The sequence below is a fragment of the Nipponia nippon genome, unplaced genomic scaffold (genome assembly GCF_047370975.1).
Source record: "Nipponia nippon isolate SJK-2023a ecotype South Korea unplaced genomic scaffold, ASM4737097v1 scaffold_3, whole genome shotgun sequence".
Taxonomy (NCBI): domain Eukaryota; kingdom Metazoa; phylum Chordata; class Aves; order Pelecaniformes; family Threskiornithidae; genus Nipponia; species Nipponia nippon.
This window is the reverse complement of record NW_028262347.1, coordinates 30730309-30753825: the sequence shown is the minus strand read 5'-3', so window position 1 is coordinate 30753825 and position 23517 is coordinate 30730309. Positions and strand designations below refer to the sequence as shown.

At 38.5% G+C, this 23517-nt stretch overlaps 1 protein-coding gene across 4 annotated transcripts in view; it reads right to left on the bottom strand.

Moving 5' to 3' along the window:
• Window positions 1-315: 315 nt before the first annotated feature.
• Window positions 316-23517, bottom strand: part of DOCK4 (dedicator of cytokinesis 4) — a 254113-nt gene continuing 230911 nt past the window's right edge. For 2 of the 4 annotated variants that reach the window (XM_087765670.1, XM_087765671.1), the window contains 13 exons: window positions 23121-23207; window positions 21247-21423; window positions 17720-17803; window positions 15785-15904; window positions 15309-15430; window positions 14900-15020; window positions 14282-14363; window positions 13954-14063; window positions 12633-12800; window positions 10391-10463; window positions 7737-7850; window positions 6729-6790; window positions 316-3427 (listed from right to left, as the gene is read on the bottom strand). In XM_087765670.1, the coding sequence (XP_087621796.1) occupies window positions 3002-3427; window positions 6729-6790; window positions 7737-7850; window positions 10391-10463; window positions 12633-12800; window positions 13954-14063; window positions 14282-14363; window positions 14900-15020; window positions 15309-15430; window positions 15785-15904; window positions 17720-17803; window positions 21247-21423; window positions 23121-23207 (1746 nt within the window). In that variant the 3' untranslated portion in view covers window positions 316-3001. The remainder of the gene's footprint in view (window positions 3428-6728; window positions 6791-7736; window positions 7851-10390; window positions 10464-12632; window positions 12801-13953; window positions 14064-14281; window positions 14364-14899; window positions 15021-15308; window positions 15431-15784; window positions 15905-17719; window positions 17804-21246; window positions 21424-23120; window positions 23208-23517) is intronic. The other 2 variants (XM_087765672.1, XM_087765673.1) reach the window with 1 other exon arrangement.

The following is a 23517-nucleotide window of genomic DNA, read 5'->3' as shown; positions in this document are numbered from 1 at the left end:
TCTGACTTGAGACATGATGATAATTGAGTTCACTCATACTACAGAGGTATTAGCCCATCATGAGAACTGGTCTGAATTGCACCATTTCAAAGCCGGCCAGCCAAGTCTGCAGTTGCTTCTGTGGCATCCCAGAGGTACCAGCATCTCAAATGCAGTATTTGTATACAAGATCATCCTACCTATGATGCATTTGTTGGCTAACATTCAAGCTATTGAGTAGTAACAGCAACTTGTTCTTACAGGTCCTCTTATATGAGCTTCTGAATTACTCACTGTCATCCAGAAAGTGATAAAACTACATTTAGGAGTAATACATAAAATTCAAACAAGACCTTTATTTACATTAGGTTTTCAAGCGCTGGGTGTTGCAACATACATAACAAAATTTCATACTACATTTTTTATAGGAAATCAGGTTGAAAAGCTGATCTACAGAATCAATTTGTCAAAACTGGCTAAGCAAAAAATGTGTCAGCTCGGTTTTAGAGTCCTCTGATCAATTTTATACCATCTGCTCTCACTCAGATTATTCCTGATGTCATGGTTATAAAAACAGAGTGCTCATGCAGGTTAATTTACAGTGAACTCTCCTAGTAAATTTTACATTCTTCACTTGTTCAAAAGAGCAGGTCAATACTCTCCACATTGTCTCACAAAGCAATTACGGATCAAAATAGGGAGAAAACTAGATCCATCAGGAGATGTTTAACAGAAAGAAAACTGGATTTAGCAAGACAATGAGTCAGAACTTTAATTCCATGACAAACTGAATTATCATCTCTCATTCTGTAGAAAACAAGTTGTACTGTAAAGATTAATCAAGTCCTTTTATTCCATATTAACATTATGCAGCAACTAATATGAGTGTTTAGGTAAACAAACTTCATGAAGTGTTTTGCTGCAAAGCTGACTTCAGTAATACACGCAAATGATAAAGTCATCAACTCTGCTCACTGCCAGAAATAAAAAAATGGCTTCAGGAGCGAATAACACTGATTCATACCGTGCTCAAGCACTAGTCAACAAAATCTATTAAACTACACAGGGGTGAAAAAAAAATAAAATCAAAGCAGCTTTGTTATCTTACTTGTGACACCTTATTTAAATCTCAGGCATTACCTCTTTATATCAGCATAAATACGTAGCCTTCTACACCTTTTATGATGTGGTTACAGACACAAAAATGTTATAGTAGAAAGCAAGAGCTAGTTCAAGGAATTTCAGACTTTGAAATCAGCAAGATACAAAGCTAAAATTCATATGTTCCTTTTCAAGTTATGAATACTTTCACTAAAACATAAATATTTTAACATATATTAATTTTTTCTGACATTCAAAATTGTAAAGTCAATATGGCAGAATTATTGTTAAAAGCACATATTTACAAATATTCTTTTTTCCATACATAAAGTATTTGGCATAATTATAACAATCTTACTGCATACACAACTGTTTGCTTCTTTTTCACATAATGGTACACTCCTTATTAAAATTTACCAGTTATGTACAAAAATACTTGAACATTTATTATAGAAAACCTCTATAACTACCGTCAACAGCTTGTAACTGCTGAAGGTTTAATTGAGAGAATATAAAAAGTGGTCACTTTCTTCCAGTTAAACTATCAACAAATCAAACACACAGCTAAAATCAACATGAGCTTCCCAACAAAAGAGGGAGAATATTTTTAACAGCATGATTTAAAATGCAGTTCACACACCTGTTCCCAAGCACATGTTAAACAGTCAGTAAAAGAAAGAGGATACAAAAAAATACATACAGAAGGTGCTTTTTTTTTTTTTTTCTTTTCTTTTCCCCTCCACATTCCTACGGCTTGGCATTAGCTTTCCAGAGCTCTTCAGATGCCAGTCACTAAAATACAACCTAAGGCCAAACACCATTCTCCTACAATAAAGATGATGGTGATGAACTTAAGCTAAAAAGCAAATCCAAAACCTGACTCCATTGGTATGTACACATCCAAAGAGCTGTCCAGGATTTTTGCTAGGTTTTTACAGAATTATTAATGACCTTTGCAATTAGCTTTTGAAACTTATTGATCGATATCCAGTAAATTTTATTTTTAAAAATTTGTTCATTTAGTGTATTGCCTTGGTACTAGTCAGTACTGGTTCTTGTACACAAGTTAAGCAAACAATTAATTTCTACCTGTTCCATACACAGATTGTATTTCAGGGTGAACTTTCAAAAACAGCAGAGAACCTCCACTAGCAAACTGCTAGCTTTTTAAAAAACAAAACCGAAACGACAACAAAAACAACATTAACTGGAAGAATAAAAGTAAATTGCACCTCAAAAAGAAAAGGATACGTCAGGTACAGTAATACACTAATGGCACAAAACCTTATCGAGATTCACCAGAACGGTGATGTATGCTGAATGAAATGCAGGTATTTGTCCATCTTAAAAATAACATAAACCAAGTGTGTGTTTCAAAAATTCCAAACCACATTCTTATAACAGTTCTCTGCAGTATAACTTGCATTATATCTCCGCTTTTCCACATACATTTTAAATGACCAACGTGTTCATCGGATAAGAGAAAACTTTCAGCCTACTTGCAGAAACATCCTAGTCTACAGACTACTTTGTTAGAAAGCGTGCATTTATCTCTAGTAGTAAAGATCCAGTCAGTATATTCTGTATTTTGTAAGAAGCATTCGGCTAACTCAGATGAGAGCTGTAGGGTTTTAGATTTAATTTTTTAAATAAAAATAAAGTACAAATAAAAGCATTTATCAGTATTCACCACCATGAAATTAAAAAAATTCTCTCATTCATGCTTCCTATAATATCTGGCAACCTAAATTAGTAATTTCATTTCAAATGTGCAACAAAATTAATAAGCATTTTAAAATTACTCAAAAGAAAAGGTGGGCAAAATATTAAAGTGCCTAACTAAACGCATTTTACCATTTTTAAAAAATATTATTTCTTAAACGGTAAGGAATTGGTTGCAATTAAATACAAAAGTGGCTTCTCATAGCTGAGAGACTTTGCGGGGCAGAGGCCTGGGCCGGGGAACCTGCTCAGTCCTCCTGCTGCTGTTTTCCAGATTGTTTGGCCGGACCAGCTGCGGCTTGGGCGGCAGCGCCGGCGGGTCTGTGGCGGGCGGGATGGAGAGGCTGTGAGGTAGAGGAACAGGGCGTTTCAAAGTCCGCTCGTACACGCTGTAAGGTGGCGGGGTTTTACTTTCTTTTCTCACAGGCTCCTCAGGAACGCTGTAGCTTGGGACAGTCACTGTTGGTTCGCTGCCTTGGCTTTCAAAGCCCGATGTCTCTGATGTGCTACATCGGCTGAGCGAAGAGATGCCGCTGCTGTAACTCCCCGACAGCACCGGGGAGTTGGATATGACCCCCGAGGAATGATACTCCACTGGAGACGGTGTGAATGATTGCACAGACCCCTGCTCGAAAGAAAGGGCAGAAGAAGAATTTACCTGGAGTAAACGAGGGAGAGCATTTCTGCGCTCAGACTGAAAACAGAGATACAGCGCATAGATTCTGAGGCTTGATAAACATAAACGGTTGCACCCCTGTTTAATTAAAATGCAGTAAGAAACCAATAAAAAGCTCATTTCAAGAGTGCCTAGGTGCACCTTAAGCAGTACTCATGCCAGTAATTCACGTAACTGGAAGTAAAACTGTATTTAAATGTTATCTTACTATCATAATACCTTGGAAAAATCTGGAAGCCTTTAAAACGAACCCTCAGTTTTCCTAGCTTTAAGTGAAATGCATAACCCTGCACAGGGCATACTTAGTCGTGTCCTGCCCCCTAACGCCAAAGCACAGGACTTGCATCCCAGTCACTGGTGCTATTTCAGTCTCTCATGTTCCAAATTCATTTTCCAAAGCTTTTCCTCACAGTTTTAGTGCACCGTCATGCAATGAAAAGTGCATTTACATTGTGGCATCATTTCCGAGTGTGTTGTAATACCAACGTAAGAGGTAAAGAGCAGAGCAAATGCCAAGCCCGTCGCTGCTGCTGGGTGCCAGCCCCGTTCGGCCCGCAGCTCGTCTTGCTATTCGGGGCAGCAGCAGGAAGGCAGGAGGCGAGGCATCGCTGCTCCAGACAGCATTTTGAACCGCAGCTGCTCCACCCTTCCACTCCCCCATCTCCCAGACGTTCGGTTCCTTGGACACACCGTGCTGCTTGCACGAAACACAGAACACCACCGCGGGCCCCAGGGACAAGGGTCCAACGGAGGGCAAAGGTTGCAAATGGCTGCACCAGCAGCCCCACAGGTCTGTGGGGGAAGGCGAGGGATGGGGAGCTGAGGGCCCAAGCGGCAACATCAGTGCTGACGAAGAATAAAAGGCAGGGACAGTAAAGCCCTACCTAAAAACATTGAGCAGTCCTATTTTAGAGAAGCAACTTCCACTGAAAACTGTAAAAGGTTAGACCATGCTTTGCAAGTTGAAAAGTTTTTGCAACATATCTAATTTTCACTGGATCCATCTGAGACAATCTAGACTTAATGGCCTCAAGCACAGGCTAAAAAAAGGGATGGAGAAATCACAAAGACAAATTTCTCACCCCAATTCTCGTTAGACTGGTTGGCGCTCAGCTGCTCAGCTTGAGGTGAGAGTGTGAGCCATGCAACAAAGGGTGGGGAGGGGAGGAAAAAGAGGGGGGCATGGGCGTATAGAGCTGGCTGCACTGACTTTATGCTGTTGAGATAATCTTAGTTATCCATCTAGGACTGGATCCACAGTGCACTGAAAGCAATGGAAAAAAAAATCTTCATTTACATCAGTGGGTTTTGTACTAAGATGGCCTTCTCTGGCAGCACATAACAGTTGGAACAAAGGTTAAAATTTAAGCCCTGTATGTGGCTAGGGAAAAGCAGAGCAAGTGTTGAAGACATTTCAGACATTGTGAGGAGCCTGTTTAACTACTTGTCCCATTCCTCTGCGTGTGAGGAAGCTGCAGCTGCACTCCTACACCCACAAATGTCCAGGGTCAAGGTTTTAAAAAAAATTATGTAATTGGTTCACGTTCCAAGAACGCCTGACACTTAGATTAAGTGACCATAGATAACATTTAGGACCTTTGCTTTTGTCATTCAGAACAAAAGCAAATATTTGTAAACCGTGGATGCTTCAATTTAAGAGCTGAGCAGGGTTAAGCACTTGATTCCTGACAGCAGTGCAGACTGCTTGTACCAGTAGTAACAGTCTAGACACCAGAACAGTCTGGAAATTCATGGATGTCTGAAGTGAGATCCAGCAACTCTCAGAAGTATTCTAGGCCAGCATTCCTCTCCCAAGCGACAATCCAGACTTTGGCTGTAAAATGCTTAAATTCTGTCCAGGCCTTTAGAATAAGATATTAGGACGAGCTTGAAACACCCCTAAGAATCATCAGTACTGAGTGCATTTAGGAAAAAAGGAAGAGTTGCTCACCTTTTGTACAAGAACCTAATGCTCTGAAGAGCTGCCTAGTAAGCAGCTAGTGCGAAACCTGGGATCGGTGCTCATTTCAGCAGCAGGCATACTATGGTAATAGGGCTATGGGGCACTCAGATGGCCAGCACAATTGCTCCATGTTGAACCTGGACCACTGTGCAGCCACAAGTGGAAAAGTTGCAGGTTCATGGGATGACAAATGGGAGAATGGCTGTGGACTTGTGACTAGGGACCTCAAGGGGAAAGGAGGCCTTTTGGGGTGCTACTTTGCTTCTCCTCAGGAGATGCGTTACCTCTGCAGCATTAGTTAGGCATTGGGTAGCTGAGGGACAACCACTTTGGCAGGGCTGTCCCCCCCTGCCCTCACACCTGAGTGCCTGAAGCACCAGTCATGCTCCTTTCTATTTGCTATCCTTCCAGGTTGTTGACCCTCATATTTCTAACTGCAGAATTCTCTCTCCTTCAATGGAGTGGAAGAGGCTATCCCCGAGGCTATGTTGTGCAGTCTGTCAGTACTGGGGTGCAGGCTGCATGTTCATGTCCTCCAGTGCTGTGGAAGACACAGATTTCCTGGTCAAGTTTTCCAGCCAATAAGCTGTTGTGCAACAAGTGGGTACCAACACATTCAAATATCTTGAAACAGAAATGAAACCTGCTCAGTTTAGCCTGGATCCCCAATTGCTCTGGGTGTTTAACTGCCAGAGAAGAACAAATGCTTATTGCCTGTGCTTAATGTTTCCTACTGGCAGGCTTCAAACTACTTCCAACTTCTTATACAACCTCCCTGGATCATTCTGCAGAGGAAATGGATATTAAAACAACTGAAGCAGGGATTACTCTCTAACACACCCTCCTAATCCAACAGCTCTGGATGCTGGAGGAGTAAGAGGAATGGGTTGCACAACAGGTTCTCCTTAGATGGCATCTTCCCTTTTGCCACTGTTGGAGACAGAATTCTGGACTAGGTGGACCATCGGGCATGCCTTACATTTATTTCTTACACGCCCTTTCTGTCCACTGACTCAGGTGAGCTTGATTATCCATGTAGGTGAGAAGCCTAATATTCAGAGGCTAAAAAGTCTGAAGATTAGGTTTCTTGCCTGCAGTTTTGAAAATCTTCAGAGCTGCTGTAATTGTTATGGCTACTTATTCTTGTGAATGTTTTTTTGTACAGGCATATAATAACAAAAGGAAAACATAATATAATCCCAAATAACGTATAATAAATATATAGTATCTATCCCACAACACATACAACCTGTCCCAGAAAGGTGATTCACTGCAATAAGACAGTACCTTCATTGGTGATCTGCCAGCAGGAGAAGGGGAAACGGAGGCTATGTGTCTTGCTGGTGATGCTGTGAAGTCAGAAAGATTTCAGTGCACTCTTGGCATTACAATTTTCACTAAGAAACCTTTTTAAGTATCTAGAAGATCATTCTATACACAAGGATTATCTCTGGTTCCCTCTAGGTACTTGCCTGATGGCTGCAAACAGTTTTAGAGATTTTGTTTATTGTACTTTGTTCTCAGGATTATCTTGCATTACAAACAATGAAGAATAAGAAATTTCTGCATCTGTCTTCTCTGACAAATTTTATATCACTATAAATTGGTTTACATCCTATCAAATGACAACAGGATTCAAAAAAAGTCAGTATAATAGCTTTTCCCCTCCTCTTTTTCTTCTTAAGAAATATGTTATCTATTTGTATGTCAAATAAGAAAAAAGACAATACATAATGTACCTACATCAAGCATTTACCTGTAAATATACTGCAAACATGCCTGGACATACTTTGAGGCGTAAGTCTAAAACACAAAAAGCGTCTTCACTCCCTTGAGAGCAATTATATTTACAGTACCACTTAAGCAGCCTTTCCTTTAAATAGAAATTAATCTTTTGAAAGGCAAATTAGTTATAGTAACAGAACTCATATACTTCCATGATTGCTGTGCATTTTCTGTCCGGTAAGATTCTTTGTGGTTAATGATCATTTCTGATTGCTAACCTCCAATTATCATAAGATCAAAAGATTAAATCTGATCATCCTCCCCAGTACCAGCATGAACTGTCTGAAACTACTCAGTCATTAAGTGAAGGGGCGAGTATTGGAAACAATGCTAGAGAGAACATTAACAAGATGAAAATACCTGCGGAGGCAGTTCTACAGCCTTCCATGTAAGTAATCAAATAATAAATTAACCTGCCCAAGAAATTAAAAATTAACCAGAGTGGAAAGAACCTAAGCCCTCAAGTAATTTTTTTTACTGAAGCTTAGCCTGAAATGTCCATTAACTCACCAGTCTGTGCAGGTCTTGGTGGTACAGGAGGAGATATAAGCTTTCCACTTTCTGATGTGTTTCTGGCTTCCTTCCCACTGTCCAGGCTCCAGCTGCTGGGGGTGGTATTTACAGCTGGAAGAGAACGAAAAAGCCGATATAGGCGTCAACACTTCTAGCTCTCTAACTTGCCTTTACCCAAGAGGGTAAAAATACACAGAGTGAAAATGTTAAACAACTTAACAAGCATGCCTGAAAAGCTCTCATGATTACATCAGCATTTGAAAAGCTCTTAAATAATGGCCGTCAATCTTCTGGTTGCCTGATGTATGCATCTGGCCCTCCGGTCAGTTTGCGATTGTATAGCAGGTGGGACCATCAGCAACAGTAGCAGCTGAGATAGCACTCTGGTGCACCGCAAATCCAGCCACAAAGGGAGATAAACTGATTATATTAACAGGCTTCAAGCTTATCTTTGCACCAGAGTCCTATTTAAATGTTTCTAGGCAGAGGGGAACAGACTATTCATAAACTGTTTCCATTAAGTCATTTTATATACAGAAGGGACTAGAGAAAGGAACTTGCCAAATTCCAATCAGCCTCCCTCAGAAAGCTTTCAGTGCTAACAGTCTTTTGTTGTCTGCATAGGCTACAAATTCAGAATTGAAAGAAGGTGGAAAGAAGGGCACAAAATGGAGGGAGTAAAAATTGAAAGAAATGAAGATGTCTGAAAAAAATCAAATGAAAAATTATTGTGGACTAAGAAAATATCTATATGCTGTTTGTAGCCATCATCGAGGATCTCTGCTTGATCATGTAAACTAACACCTTCACATGTATAAAACTGGCTGTTGCATTTGTCTGTGCGACTTCTACCAAATTCTGTGACTTTATAATTGAATGATCCTGTAAGGCCTGGAACAGATTCCTTAATAGAACTGGATTATCTCATGTTATCAAGGAGTCACCAATATTGGAAAGAAGTCAGATAGACAGAAAGACAGGGCATTTAACATGGACAAGACCAAAGCTGTCTTAAACCCCACAATTTTTCTTACACATCCTGTAAAAAGGTGGAAAAAACTGCTTCACACCTCCTCCCTTCCCCCCCCCCCCCCCAAAAAAAAAACCCAAAACCCACCACCAAAAAATGCCCCCACCTTCAAAGCCTCAAACCTCTTGCCTTGCCATGACAGTTTCCTTCTTGTCTGCTTATTTCATAATTGTGAGCAGAGAACCACATGCAGGGGCTCTGTGCTCATTTACAAAGATGAAGTGAAAAGCAAACTATTGTTGCTAACTGATGGTATCAGTTATTGCTATTATAGCAACACCAAGGGCTCTCAGAAGGACTGGAATCCCACTACACCAGTATATACCACACTTAATACAAGAAGTACAGTACAAATAATATTTGTTTCATATCTATAACAATATTGTTCCAGTATAATTGCACATTAGTTGACCCTGAGAACAGTGCACAGAATAATCTAGTTTCTAGAGGATCATTTTGCTTTTTTATTGCCAAAATATGCAACACATTGTTTGCTTTGTATTGTAGGCTGTCACTTAGCAGTATAAGTTTTGCCCTCATCCTAAAAATGACTTGGCATCAGACCTGGGTACTTCAAATGCCTGAAACTCTTGACAAGCCTTTTTTTTTTTTTCTTTTAAGTCATCTAAGCAGTCAGTTCTTTGGACTCCTAAAGTCTCCAGGAGAGAATATTTTATTTTAACAATTCTGTAATGTACTTGGCTGCATAGGCCAGTGGAAAAGTTTTTCCATTTCCATGTTAAATTATTTCATGTTTTTCAGCCCTGTGAAAAATTCCACACTTGAGCTTTCAGAAAAACTTGGACACAAAAATACTTATGAAAATCAGCTTTTATTGATGAAAATCTGATTCCTGGTCAGTTCTTGTTACAGTATATTCTTAAAATATTTATTTTCAATACACCTGTTTTACGGTATCCCTTATTCAGGGTACCACCAAAGGGCAGAGCATAATGAAATAATGGAGCATGTTATATATGTGGAGCACATGAAATCTTGGCACAACAACTGTGCCAACAATATTGAATTTCCCCATGTGCAAAATTATAGAAAGCAATATTTTGTCTATGGAAATTCATAGGTTTCTCATTTACTTTAATTAAAAACAAAAAACAAAACAAACAACAACAAAACAAAAACCCAAACCACCAACAAACCACTAACTGGTCTTTTCTCTTCCATCAAAGTGTAACCAAAAGCACCGTGACTTATATGTGGTAAAGAGGACTTGCAGGTACCAAACTCCAGGACTCTATCCATCTCTTTAGCTTCTCTCTGCCCCAGTCTCCAGAAGTTCATCTCCAGGGTTCATCACCCCGTATGTCTCTCGAGAAGCAGAAAGGACAGCTCTCACAGGCAGCCCGCTGCAACCTGCTGCCCCATCCCCCCTTCCCGCAAACTTCTGGGCCCTTCCGAGTGCAACACTCAGTTCAAACGAACACCATGTTGCCCCCTTTTTGGCAAAGTGTTTTGAGTGTTAGCATAATTTAGTTAGTTAGAATGTTTTGAAACTTGGAGATGACAATATACACTCAAAAAAATTAGCATTCTAAAGGAATATGACAGATTAATTATATTTTCATTGCTTCTAAGATTGGTATGATGCAGCATTTCCACTCACCTTTGTCAGGGCCAGGCAAATTGGAATCGCTTCGTGGCAAAGCACCGTCTCCAATGTGATTAAACAGCATTCTCTGTAAATTGAGAACAGCATGGTTTATGCATAGCTGCTGTTGTATTTCAGTAGCCTTTAAGAAAACAAGTATCTTTTTATTATTATCCCCGCCACACAGGTCTACTTTGGAGGTAGAGTGATAAGCATCACCTAAGAACGTAAATAGTTTAATAAAAATATGTGTATATAAATAGGGAGTAGACTAGTTTTCTGAAAACTGTACACACTGGAATCAGGGGGAGGATTATTATGTACTGAGTTCTGACAGTTTCCAACTCCCAAAAAAAAAAAAAGGCTCATTCCTCAAGTGGTATCTTGATAGATTACTAAACAACTGCAGGGATAGATTTGCGATAATTTCATTGCAGAATCAGGATCTAAACAAGGTGTAATGTTTGACAATGTCCAAGTCACAGCTGTCATCTTAGAAGAGCAGTGTATTATTTCCAACCCTGACTTTTTTGGTAGCAGCGTTCTTAGTTCTCTTGTGGATAAGAGCTGACCCATAAAGTGTGTTTGTCTTTCCTTTTCTGAATATTTATTTAAAAAAAAAATCACAGTGAATTTATGAAACAATTTTAAGATTCCACTAGTTATTTCTTTTGGCAGCATTCAAATAATCCATGGGTCACTAGTTTATCTTAGTAACAGATGTAAACAACATACAGTTAATTCTACAAGTAATTCAGATGTACTTTCCAAAGGAAATGAAAACAGACAAACTTTACTTTTTTTTCCTTCCTTTTTTTTTTAAAGCAAGATCAGACAATCAGTGAAATCCAAATCAAATCAAATCCAATTGTTATATCTCCTCCTCTGTTCACAGAGGACCAAGCAGAATCAGCAAAGCACTATGCTGTGGTTCCACCAGATGGCAAACCCAGCTGCGAAGTAATCATCATTGGTCTAATGTTGCAGCTCCATGTTACAAAGTGAGGAACAAATACTTGGCCAATTCAACTTGACTTGAAACAACATCTCAGAGAGAATGCTTTGGTAGACTTTGAGCTACACTAGGTTTGCCTATCCATGCTGTACAAGAGTCCTACTGGATCAGGTAATATCTGTTTTTCTGGAGTTACCATTAAACTAAGGTGGTGCAACTACATGCATATTCTAATGTGACGGAAAATGTGATCATATGTTCCTGCCTGGTCTGGATTGAATGTTCACTGCCTAGTGAGTCTGCAGTGCATCAGGATCTGGTGGGCAAGTGTTGAAGTCTATTTTCTGTTGTGAAGGTAAAGAGCAAAGGCTGAAAAAGCAACTAAATTGGCGGAGGTAAAGAGACAAAAGCTGAATGAAATACAGAAAAACGAGGACATACTAAAATAATGAAATATAAAACCGTATGGAAGAACAAGAGCAATCACAGGATGTTTAATGAGACACAAAAAAACTCAAAAATGTGAAACCCAAAAAGCTCCATTAGAAAGAATAATAGTGCAAAAACTAAGGAGGCTTGTTGACCAGTCAATGGCAGCAGGCATTCCTCTTCAGAGTATGGGAAAAGATGGAGAGACACTGTACAATCACTCAGCCAGAGATCAAAAAGCAAGCACAAATGGATTTTGACTGAAAACACCTGTACATAGATAACATTGAGCATCAATTTCAATGAGGGAAGCGGATACAGTACTGCTGTGGTCTTGTTCTATGAAGTCCATCAAACTTCCTTAAATGAGGTAGCTATGGCCTGAAAGGACTTCAAGTGCAGGAATTTGCCTGTGTATCTCATCTTTCCCAGTTGAAAAACTGTTGTGAAAATTGCATTCATTAAGCCATAACAAAGACATTCATAAATGGGTGGTCCATTCCTCATGAACTTAGTGTGAAGCTCCAACCAAGACTATTAAGGTTAACTGGTGTTAGAACAAAAATAGAAAGGACAAGGAACAGTTTGAGCCTCTAAATTCTAATGAGAGTTGCAGGTATCTCTAAGATATCTCCTCAGAATTGTCCTGAGGATTTATTTTCCTCTTTTTAATCAGAAGGCAGAGAATCAGCATTTTGTTTCTGGTCATGGTCCATTTTTACTGCTTGGGGAATAGAGCACCAAAGAAAGAAATTGCACCTTTCCCCAGAAAGATATCTCCTCATTTATGGTTACGAGGGCAGAAAGAAACTGTCAGACCTTCTCACCTTTGAAACATACTTCACTGTACGAGCAAGTTAGTTTTCTACTTACCCTCTCTTGGGAGACTGAGGGTAGAGACAGATTGGGAGATTTTCCTGCTGGGCGAGTCTCAGAGAGAGTGGAGACTGGGCCTACGAGCTCCTCAGCCTCCCTTATCGAATCTCGGGTAGAGTGGGGGATAGAAGTCACATTCCACTTGGCAAAGCAAGAGTTTGCAGTCTGGGAGCAAAAATGGGATAATTTTTTCTTTGCGGCAAACTGTAAAACCGCTTTACTTATAGAACATCTCCTGGTCTTTCCTGTATGTTTGGTTTGGCTCCACTACCACTGAGAAAGTGCCCAGTAGATATATCAGTAAGTAGTTCCTGAGAACTGCCCTTAAGTCTGGCTAAGCTTCAGTATTACTTCTTAAGCCCTCAGGTAACAGCATGAGGGCTTAAAGAGAAAAGAGGAAAAAATGAAATCAAAAGCCAATTCAATAACTGAAGCAGCAAGGGACAAGAATACAACTAATGAGAAACCAACAAATCATTTATAAAATAAAGGATCATAGACTACCAAGGTGGTTTTTTTATCAGAGGCAAAATTTCTGGTGAAAATAAGAGTGTTGAGACGAGGGCCTTTCACACTGTACTTATATTCTCGTCTTTCTCAGCTTCAGCAAGAAGTGCATTGTGTGATAGCATGGGTTAAAAGAGCAACTGTGTTAAAGGAAAGCACTTTAGGAAAGTAGGTCCATTAAGAAGAAAAGATGAAATAAGGATTCAAAATTGGCCAGCTCACCAAGCTCATTTTGTATTTCCGATACCTCAAAAGATACAAATTTCATACAGACCTACGTAACAGTAATTTTAAGGTAAGAACTCAACTCATTCTTTTCTCTGGAGTAACAAAATCTATCTTTCTTTTCTGAAACTACACTGAGAAAAAGGAATTGCCACATGGAGTGGGTTATTATCTCACAGTGGCTAGGATTAGCTATTTCAGAAGAAATAAAGGGGAGGTCAACATGGACAACTGCCATGATAACGGTTTTTCTTTCTTTCTTCTTCCCTAGATTGAACCAACGCTGCTGTTTCACACAAGCAGGCTGTGTCATCTGGCAAGTCTTTGCATCTCTCTCACTGCAGTGAGTAAATATCAAAACCAGATCTAAACCTAGACAAATCAAGCAGAAATGCGATCAAGCACCATGTAGTCTATTCACATCTCTTTCATGTATAATATTTTTGAGCATTTGCTTATAAAAACAAAAAAAACCCCTTGAAAATTAACAGCAATGAGCAGACACTGAATCTGCTTGAAGTTCAACAAGCACCTTTATCGTCTTCTTAGCTACTTGTGTTCAGAGGCCTCCCAACAAGCTTCCTACCTGTGAGGTTTCCGAAGGAGTAGGGTAGATAGCACTGCAGGGCCTCTCTCTTGGGGACAGGCAAGAGTTTTCTCGGGAATGCTTATGTTTGTCAGACAACAGAGGAGAGGCTAGAATACAAATGTGTCAAGTGATTAAATTCATGCAGTGAAAACTCAGACATTTCAATTCTACACTTATGACAAAGAAATCCTCTATCTCCAATAATTCCTATTTCTCATATAATTGGCTAAATTTGATGTCTGACCAGTGATATCATGCAGAAATTCAGCTGTGTAATGTATCAAGAACCATTTAATTTGGTTTACCATGGGAGACGAGCACTGACCTCTGGCACTGGATGGAGCAGAACTGGTCACATTAGGTGAAGCAGAATGAGTGGAACTCAGGCTTGAGGTAGATGGACTAGGCTGCGTATAGAAGAGATGCTGTTGTTACCACATGACACTTACTGGTTTGGAAAACTAAAATTTATAACATACTTTTCAAAAATTTATAATGTACTTTTCAAGAACTTGTAATTTATTAGACTAGTTTTTCAGTATTTCAAAATAGCAAACCAGTATAAAAAGCATTAATGTAACTACACAAACATGTAGTAAAATATCAAATAAATAGAAATGAAATTAATATATTGAAATAATTACATCATAACTGTGACAAATGGACAGAAAAGTCTATGTAAGGTCAGATGACTTTGCATCAGTGCATTACTGCATGTTACTTTTGTAAAAAATTCATGCTCTAAGTTAAAGAAGAAAAAACAATTACATAAAAATTGTTCTTTCTAAGTTAAGGAGGTTAAAAGCCCATTTAAAGATTTGTTTTTTAAAAGAAGTATCAGCAATAACTTTAGATTTCTGAATGAAATGATAGAAGCATTAATTTAGTAAATAGCCTTGTAAGAAAGATTCTGTTTAGTTTGAAGAATTACAATAATTTGTACCTGCATGTTAAAAACTTCATCGGAGCTTTCTGATTGCCCAGTGATATTGCTGACTTCAGCAGAAGCTTGGGATGACAGTGATGAGGATGAATACCGATTGACAGCTGGGTAACTCAAGGGACTATATGAATAATGAAATACAAAATGGTTAACTCTAGTTGCCAGTCATAATTTTTCATGTGAAAACAGCGCATGTTTATTAATCTCCACAGTTTAATTTGGAGTTATTGGGGGGGGGGGACGGGGGGGGGAAGGGAGAAAGTATATATATATATATATATATATCAGCTATTAATGACTGAAGATACTTCATGCGGACCATACAAGGAACCGTGCACACAATAAAAGTATTTTACGGGTCATCTTCCATGAGTAACAAAATCTATCAGTTTCTAGTAAATTAACTTGCCTGCGTCGTGGTATTACCCTGGCACCATCAGGGCTCATAGAAACAGGTATGGAATTTCGGCATACACGAGGACTTCCATTTGGGAAATGAATAGGGCTAGCTTGTACACAGGCAGAAAATTCCTGGTGAGTTGTTACAAGAAGAATAATTAAAATGAACGTAATGTTATTAAGCATTTTGTAAGATACAGTTAGTCATTTGAATAGTTATATCTGCATTTTGGATCAGCTTCATCATTAGCAAGAAAAATATCTTAACTTTCCACTGATGATAATTTCCCTTTAGTAAAATGTGACTATTTGTCTCTGCACTGTATGGAAAGTTTATTAACTTTCTCTTCACTTTGTGGTACTGTAATACTTCTGCAAGTTGTAATGTGGGCAAACAACCAAAAGATGTCACTATTTGTTGCTTAGCAAAATGAAACAGCCCTTACTGAAGCTAAACCTGGTTTATCCATGCACCTGCTTACATACCTGTATTCCCAAGCTTGACTTCATCACAAAGAACTGATCCACCAGCTTTTTGTGCAATGGCCTCATGTCCTGCGGCACCACCTTCTCGTGCACTGCCAAGCCAAATTCTAGAATCTGAGCCTGCAGAAGAGACAGGAGGAAAGAGGGGAAGAATATATTTTTGATCCTTTTTCTTTAAGCTTTCATCATCAATTAGGATACTAATAAAAAAAAGTCCAACAAAATGCACATTGTATTAAAAGCATCTAAATCCCTGACAGACCTGTAATCAAACAAGGCCTAAAGCCAAACCCAGTAATACACAAGAGGATTTATGCCTCTTCCCATTTTACTATTCAACTTTCCCAAAGATTTGGCCTATGCAAATTCAACTCTAATATAAGAAACCACCATAGATAAATTAGTGAAAAATCTGGATAAATGGCAACTTTGCAAAGGAGCATTCTAAACCCTAAATAAAGAGCTGTTTTCTACAAGAACAGCTATAAAAAGCATGAAACAGCAGCAATGGCCACATCCACCAGAGACCCTGTAATATATTTTCAATGATCTATGGTTCCCTATCCTATTATAACTCCCCAGAGACCTCAGTAAGTGGTGGCTTTATGTGTATTCTTGACACAAAGCATAACAAGCTTCAGAATAACCTTGCTAAAACTCTAATCTTGCTCAGATTTGGTCACAGGCATTTAAAATACTGAATTGGTTACATGAGGAATCAGATAAAGTCAAATTTAAAAACAACATAGCTACACTATGCTGTAATATCTTTGGATGAGAGCTCCTGGCTGACGTTTTCAGGCAGCCTGTGAGCGGGCACACAGCTGCACAGCTTCACTGACCCGGGGTCAGGACTGCAGCACATCCATCCACGCACAGAGCCATCCCGCCCCTTCTCAATGCTCTGCGTTTTCTGTTAAATCATCTGTGGGTGCCACAGGGTTTAACTGCTGTCACTTGGAATTCAAGTTTTTGTCATAGGAAGTTATTAACTCCAGTTTTAAATTGTAAGGGTTAGTGAGATTAACTACAGCTTAAAAAAATGAAACTGCAATGTAAATTACTATACGTTATCTAAAGGAAATTAAAGTGAGCTCAGTGAACCTATTCTGATTTGTACTGTCTGAGGATCTGTCCCTTTGGCTGCTCCAACCAAAAGATACCACAATGCTGATGAAAAATGGAATTTCCATCTTGCTAAATTCCAATACTCTGACCTCTTTATCCCAAGCTGGCAATAAAGTTTGAAATTTCAACATGCTGCATAGAACAAAGATAGGTAAATGTCAGTTAAAAAAGCTGAAATACTTAGTAAGATCATTTAATGAATATAATTTATTTCAGCATTTCCAAATGGGGACACTTCATATTTGAGGCTGCAAAAATCATATAATGCATAGCATACTCATCTGTTTAATTTAATCACTTGGTGTTTCGTTTACTGCCTACCTACTTCAGCAATTATTATTAGATGTCTTCCACTGTAATAAGATTTTTCAGGTTTTTTTTGCTCTTATGCTAAACCTTGTAGTGAAAATGTTTGTTCTGTAGTATTGGTAAAATACGTCATACAAATATTTGCTGAAGCCATCAAATGTTTCCATGAGACAATGTTTATTCTGTAGTAGTGGTAAAATGTGGTGTGCAAATATTTGCATATAAGCATCACAAGACAAAAACTTACCACTCATTCAACCTTTAATTTAGAATAGTTTGAAGTGATTAATATGATGAGGAAAAGGACTAGGGAAAAAAATATTAACGTGACCCAGAAACCTGCTCGTATAGGAAGTTGCTGTCTACTTAGAATCTAATTCAGAAGATACTGAAGACTACTGGGCTATTATTTACCTCTGAAATTTTATATTTTATTTTGGGACACTTTTAGCTAGAACAGCTGAGCAGGCCACCTAGTCAGTCTTTTCCCCACTTTACCTGCTCGAGCATCAGCTCTCTCAAGCGCGTGATCTTCTCCCCATCCTCTGGATGGTTCAAGATGTATTCTTTGACAAAGAATGCCTAAGCAGAATAAAATCACAAAGTAACATAGAGTAAGAACACACCACTGTTTTTTAAACAAATTTCTAGATATTTTTTGAAACAAAAGCTCCTTTCTACTGCAATAGAGGATAATAAATGCTAAATAATTAATTATTCACATATGCACTGGTGGAGACTATGAGCAAATAAGATGTAGCCACTCTTGAGTGGAATTTACCAGTTGTCCAGCACAGATCCTGAATCAAATTTGGAAACCTGCACACCAGAGTTGAAACCAAACACAGGTCACCTGAACTAAATATCCCTTCCCCATTAATTGGGACATAGGAGTTTCAAATAATTACAGAGAGTTAGATTTTCCTGTCTTTTCATACTAGGAGCTTCATTATCCCTTAAATATAAAGATAGCTTAAGAACAGCATGGAATTGTATGCTATTATATGTATTGGAGCTGTGACATCATCATCTTATTCACTCTTCATATAAATAATGTTTTAAAGAACTCACAGTGACATTGATGTCAAAAAGCCAAACTTTTTACTTCAGGAGCATCTGACGAACATCCAGGTGTGTTCATGAGCTCACATGACTTTCCACCCCATCTCCAATGCTCAAATTGCACCAGCTATAGTACCCCGAAGTCATTTTACCCACCAGCAATGGCCTGGACATAGCACTCCCCTGTTTGTTCTTGACTGCATCTTTCTTAACATGGCACCTATCCTACCCTGCAAGGGGATTATACTGAATTTACAACAATTCTTGACACTGTTCTGTAAAGCTCCCAGCTGCTCAGTTGGGAGATTTCTAGACCTTCTCAAGAATGCATTTGTCACAAAAAGTGTCCGTACGCATACCTATACATATACATGGTTTTCTATCCATAGAGCTGAGAGGATAATAGTGGCTGCTCTGTGCTGCGTTTTCCTTTTGCACCTGTCTTAGCATTTCCATCACATACTTTTTACAAGGTTCTCCATCCAACTTCAGCTGTTAAAGTCTTTGCTATGCAGAATCATTAGTAAACATGGGGAGCAGTGGAGCTGGAGATAAGTATACGCCTTCCTCTGATTCAGTTCCAAAACTTTATACTGTGACAACCCGTAACAAGGAAGTGCTGAGACCTGTCTAGAAAATGCTGATACTCTAATGAAGAACATTTATTTCACATGCTCCTTTCACTAAGTAGACTTACAAGAATTCATGTTTAAATTGTTAAAAGGAACCCTCTGATACTTGCTAAAATCCCAAATCCCAAACTTCTACCAGCTGATTTTTTTTACCCCCTCAGCTACAAGCTTAATGTTCTTTCAGTGTCAAGCAGGTGGTGTCCCAGTGGTTTTGGGCTGAGATTTATACAGATCTGTAATATGAGTCAGAAACGTAATACTCTAACTTCAAATAAAGTCACCAGTACTTTAGAAAAAAAAAAAAAAAATCAGAATTTGACTAAATCCGGTAACATTCTTGGAACCGGTGGTTTCCAATAATTAATCGGGAAAGCGCCTCTACTCTTCTAGCACATGTAAAGGAGCTAAAAGAAATGTAACGTACAGTACAAATTGCAGTTTGAGAGGTGTTAGTGGGCACAAAACACACTCTTCCAGCAGTGTTCAGAAAAATTTTAAAAAAATCAGTAGTTCAGTCTACAGCCATTTTTTAGCACACAGGAAGGTGCTGCACAATAATAATTACTTCTGTAGATTTTCCAGGAATATGTTCCTGTATTGAAACCAGTGAAAGCATAGCTTTAACACCTGCAATACTGGTCAAAGTGCTTTTTATCCCATCAGGAGCAGGGAAGGTGGGGGGGGAGGGAAAGGAGGGCAGAATCAAGAAGGCAGCAGCTGGCCCAAGAGCATTATTTGCTGGGTCTTACACTTCTTAAAGCTTGAAAGTTAGCCGAAGGAAAAGAGGGTAATATGTAAAGACATGGTCATGCTTACCTCAAGACCACATGCTCCAAGACTGACTGAGTTTTGAGCTTTGTACAGGGCAGAAGGCAAAAGCAAATGAAACAGATAGGCAGAGAAAAGCATTTACAGAGGAGAGGAAAAGAAGGAAGGTAGAAGATAAAAAGTGACAGCAGGAAGACATATAAAGACTGAAAAAGGGACACGGAAAGAGAGTGAAGGTGCAATAGGAAAAAAACCCAAATCTCAACTATTTCTATCAGTTTTGGTGTTTACAACACAAATTGGTGAGAAGTCCTATTTTAGATATATAGCAAGAAAGGAGGAGAGGACAGAAGGGAATCGAAACATGAAGACTGTCTAGATCAAGAATTGCAGCTAAGAAAAAGATAAGAAAGGAGCAAGCTAGAACCTTTAATATGCTCATGAAGAATGGCAAGCTATGCAGAGACACTGAGCTAGCTCTGACACTGCTAATTCAAACCAGACATAGCTCTGACATGACTCTGTTTCTCAAGGGACTCCTTTCGTGGTGCTTTACTGTACTAAACAGTTTTGTTGTTGTTGTTTAAAGGCAGCTGGGAAACATCGAACATGGTACTGCTTTGCTTTAGTCTCAATTTTCATAACGTTGCAGTTTTGCTGACAGATTCTAACACTATAGCAGATTCAATTTCTTGTAGTTTAATTTAGATACAGTTTTATCAAATTTAACACTGTTGGAGTGAACACTGAATCTTGCAGCCTTTGAGACAAGTGGACAGAATATTACTCAACTTGACATTTTCAATGGAAAAGGAACAACCAGCAGACTCAAGTATTTCATAAGACTATTAGGAGGAAGATCAAGCTGGGCTGAAAAAAAGTATTCTTCGATTCTTTTTACTGCGGTTTCAAAATTCCACAGAACTTTGTGGAAACACAGCATCCCAAACATTTAAGGTTCTCCTAAGGTGATTCAGAAATTATAATAATGAGGAACAACTTTTGGGAACAAATCCAGCGTTAGACTTCTCTTAATTATATGTATTATTTCTTACTAGATTTTTTCAGAAAATAGCTTTCCTTAAAAACTGGGAAAAGAGAAAGAAGAAGGATCTAGAAAAACATGATTCATCAAGATAATAAATTTCTTAAGAATTTTATATGTGTGTGTATACATATATATCTTAAAATTAGAATGTCAGCACACAAAAGTAAATTTACTGGTCACCCAGAAGCAGCTCCTGACCTAGAAGGGCGGGGGGAGGGAATATATTATAATAATATAGTTACAATTAACTATTCCATTAAAAATCCCCAAACGAACTACTAAAGAATGCAAGGTAATTGTAAATCAACTCATTACTGGAGTAAGTTTATAGGACTATCTGCAGCAAAACGGTTGTTTCAGTAAAGGTATACATATTTAACATCACCTCAGCCAAAACTGCAATATAGGTATAATTAAAACTATTATTGATACAGTACTTTCATCTGTACAGAGAAAGAAATCAGTAAGAAACTGTCTTATAACAGATTTTTAATAACAGAAAAAAAATTGCTTACCTCTTGGTATCTAGCAACTCCACCATTAACTGCTGCATCAATGACCCCATTTAGACACATCGTGAGAGGGTTAATATTTTGCATCTGTCGAGTTTGACACTGACTAATCAGCGTTCTCAGCTGCTGGTTCTTATTTTCTAAGACTTCAATGGCATTCTCAAGGGGACTCATTTCCACCTGAAAGGAGGGAGGAACATTGCAAACATACTTAATCTTCAGTTGAAAGATGAAATATATTAAAGGCAACTTTTGATTTCTTAAAGGAAAACAACGTTATTCTATGTTCTAGAGTATTGGGGCAGAAAAAGTTCTTCTCACCTGGGTTACAATTTCTGAGTGTACACTCGGAGCACAGAGATAATTTTTTCATGTAATCAAGGACCAAAATAAACAACCCTTCCTCTCTTATAGATTAATTATCTGACCTTGAGAGATATTCAGCCCTTGCTGCAAAACACTCACACACTTCAGCCTGTGGTGGAACCGTTGGAATTCAGGGCTAAACTGTCCTTGGTAACTTCTTGGGCTTGAGGTCAGGGAGAGCTTCACCATGCTTAAGGGCACAGAGCAGAGCTTAAGTATGGGCAAGCTAGTTCCCCCCTCCCAAGTGAAGTCAACAACTAGACATTATGGATGAGGAGTTTCAATATAAGCTTTGAGCTAAAATGATAATCAAGTTATAGTCAAGGGCAGTCCTTGAGCGGGATGTGCCTGTCCTCCTTTCTAGCGGGTGAGGAAGCTTTTCTCACAGGTAGCATGAACTGCAGGAAAAGCGAAAGGTAAGTGATGGGAAGAGTACAGGCCTGCAGCTGCCATAATTCACCAAAACATACAAGCACAAATCTGAGTCATGATCTAGTACACACCCAGGAAAAATTATTACAGTTAACTTTTGGAAATGGTGACTATAATGGTAACGCAATCGTAAACTGAGGATCTTCACATTAGGGCTCATATTAACCTACTAAGGACTCAGTAGGAGTCAACTAATAAAATTTCTCATGTCACACACAATTTTTTGATTTTTACTAAATTCCATTTTTGATTTTCTACAGGAGAATATGAGGACGGTGAACAAATGACATTTTATTGCTATTATGAAAGAAAACCACAATACAGTTTTAGAGAAAGTCAGTTGTACAATGGTATCCCTATATTTAATGGGACTATTGTAAGACTGGCTTTGACAGGAAGGAAAATAGTTACAGATGTTATACTCCTGGGCTCAACAATTGACCAATTATTTAGAGATCTTTATATGAGGAGCACTCCTGAATACATCTGAAACGTATTTAAGGATTTTCTAAGAAATATAACAAGAAGGCAGGAGAAGAAATTACAATGTGTCAGTAACAGATTGCTACATTAGACCCTGTTCCTACAGGTTCTGTGTAGGCATGCTTCCCTGCCCATGCCGAGATCTGGGAACTTCAACAGAGCTCTAGGCGGACCAGAGATATACCTACATGGCATTCAGTATAGTACAGGAACTTGGAAAATGTTTACTTTTCAAGAACACTGAAAGATATGTTAAGCTATAGATATTCTAAGTACTAAACGTTACATCATGCTGAGTTTTAAGAAAGTCATTTGCTGACATTAAATGTTGCCTTTGGCTGCCCATTATTGTTCTCAACTTCTTTTTTCCTCAACTGTTTAAATGAATCATAAGGGTGGTTCTTAATAACACTTTTCAAGATAAGAGAAATCAGACAACTCAAAATACTTTGTAAATAATTTTGTTGTAGCCAGCTTGAAAACTTGCTCAGTGAAATTAGATATGGGTACCAAATCTTAAAGTAGTTCATCAAAGAACATATGGATGAGGAAGTAAATTAACCCACAATACGTATTGCAGTCAGTCTCATACTTACTACTTCACGTTTCTCCACTTCAAACCAACGAGATATCCCAGGTAAACTCTGCACCAAGATCAGTGTGGTTCTCTCCACCCATAGACTCTACAATATACAAAACCAATTTATCTCATGAATTTGCTCCTGTATTTTTCTTAATTATTCCCAGTTGTCTTTATGAATACCTTCATTTAAGTAACAGTATACATTAAAAAAAAGTATTAATATCCAAATTTCCACTGAAATATCTATCCCAGAAGCCCAAGACATTCACTTTTCTCCTTACTTCCTAGGATCTACTACTAAGCAGTAATTTCTGCTGATTCTTCACTCTTCAGCATGGTATTATTCTATATTACACGCTGTCCCCTAATCTCCAAAACTCACTCACAACTAAATTAGCATTTTAATATTT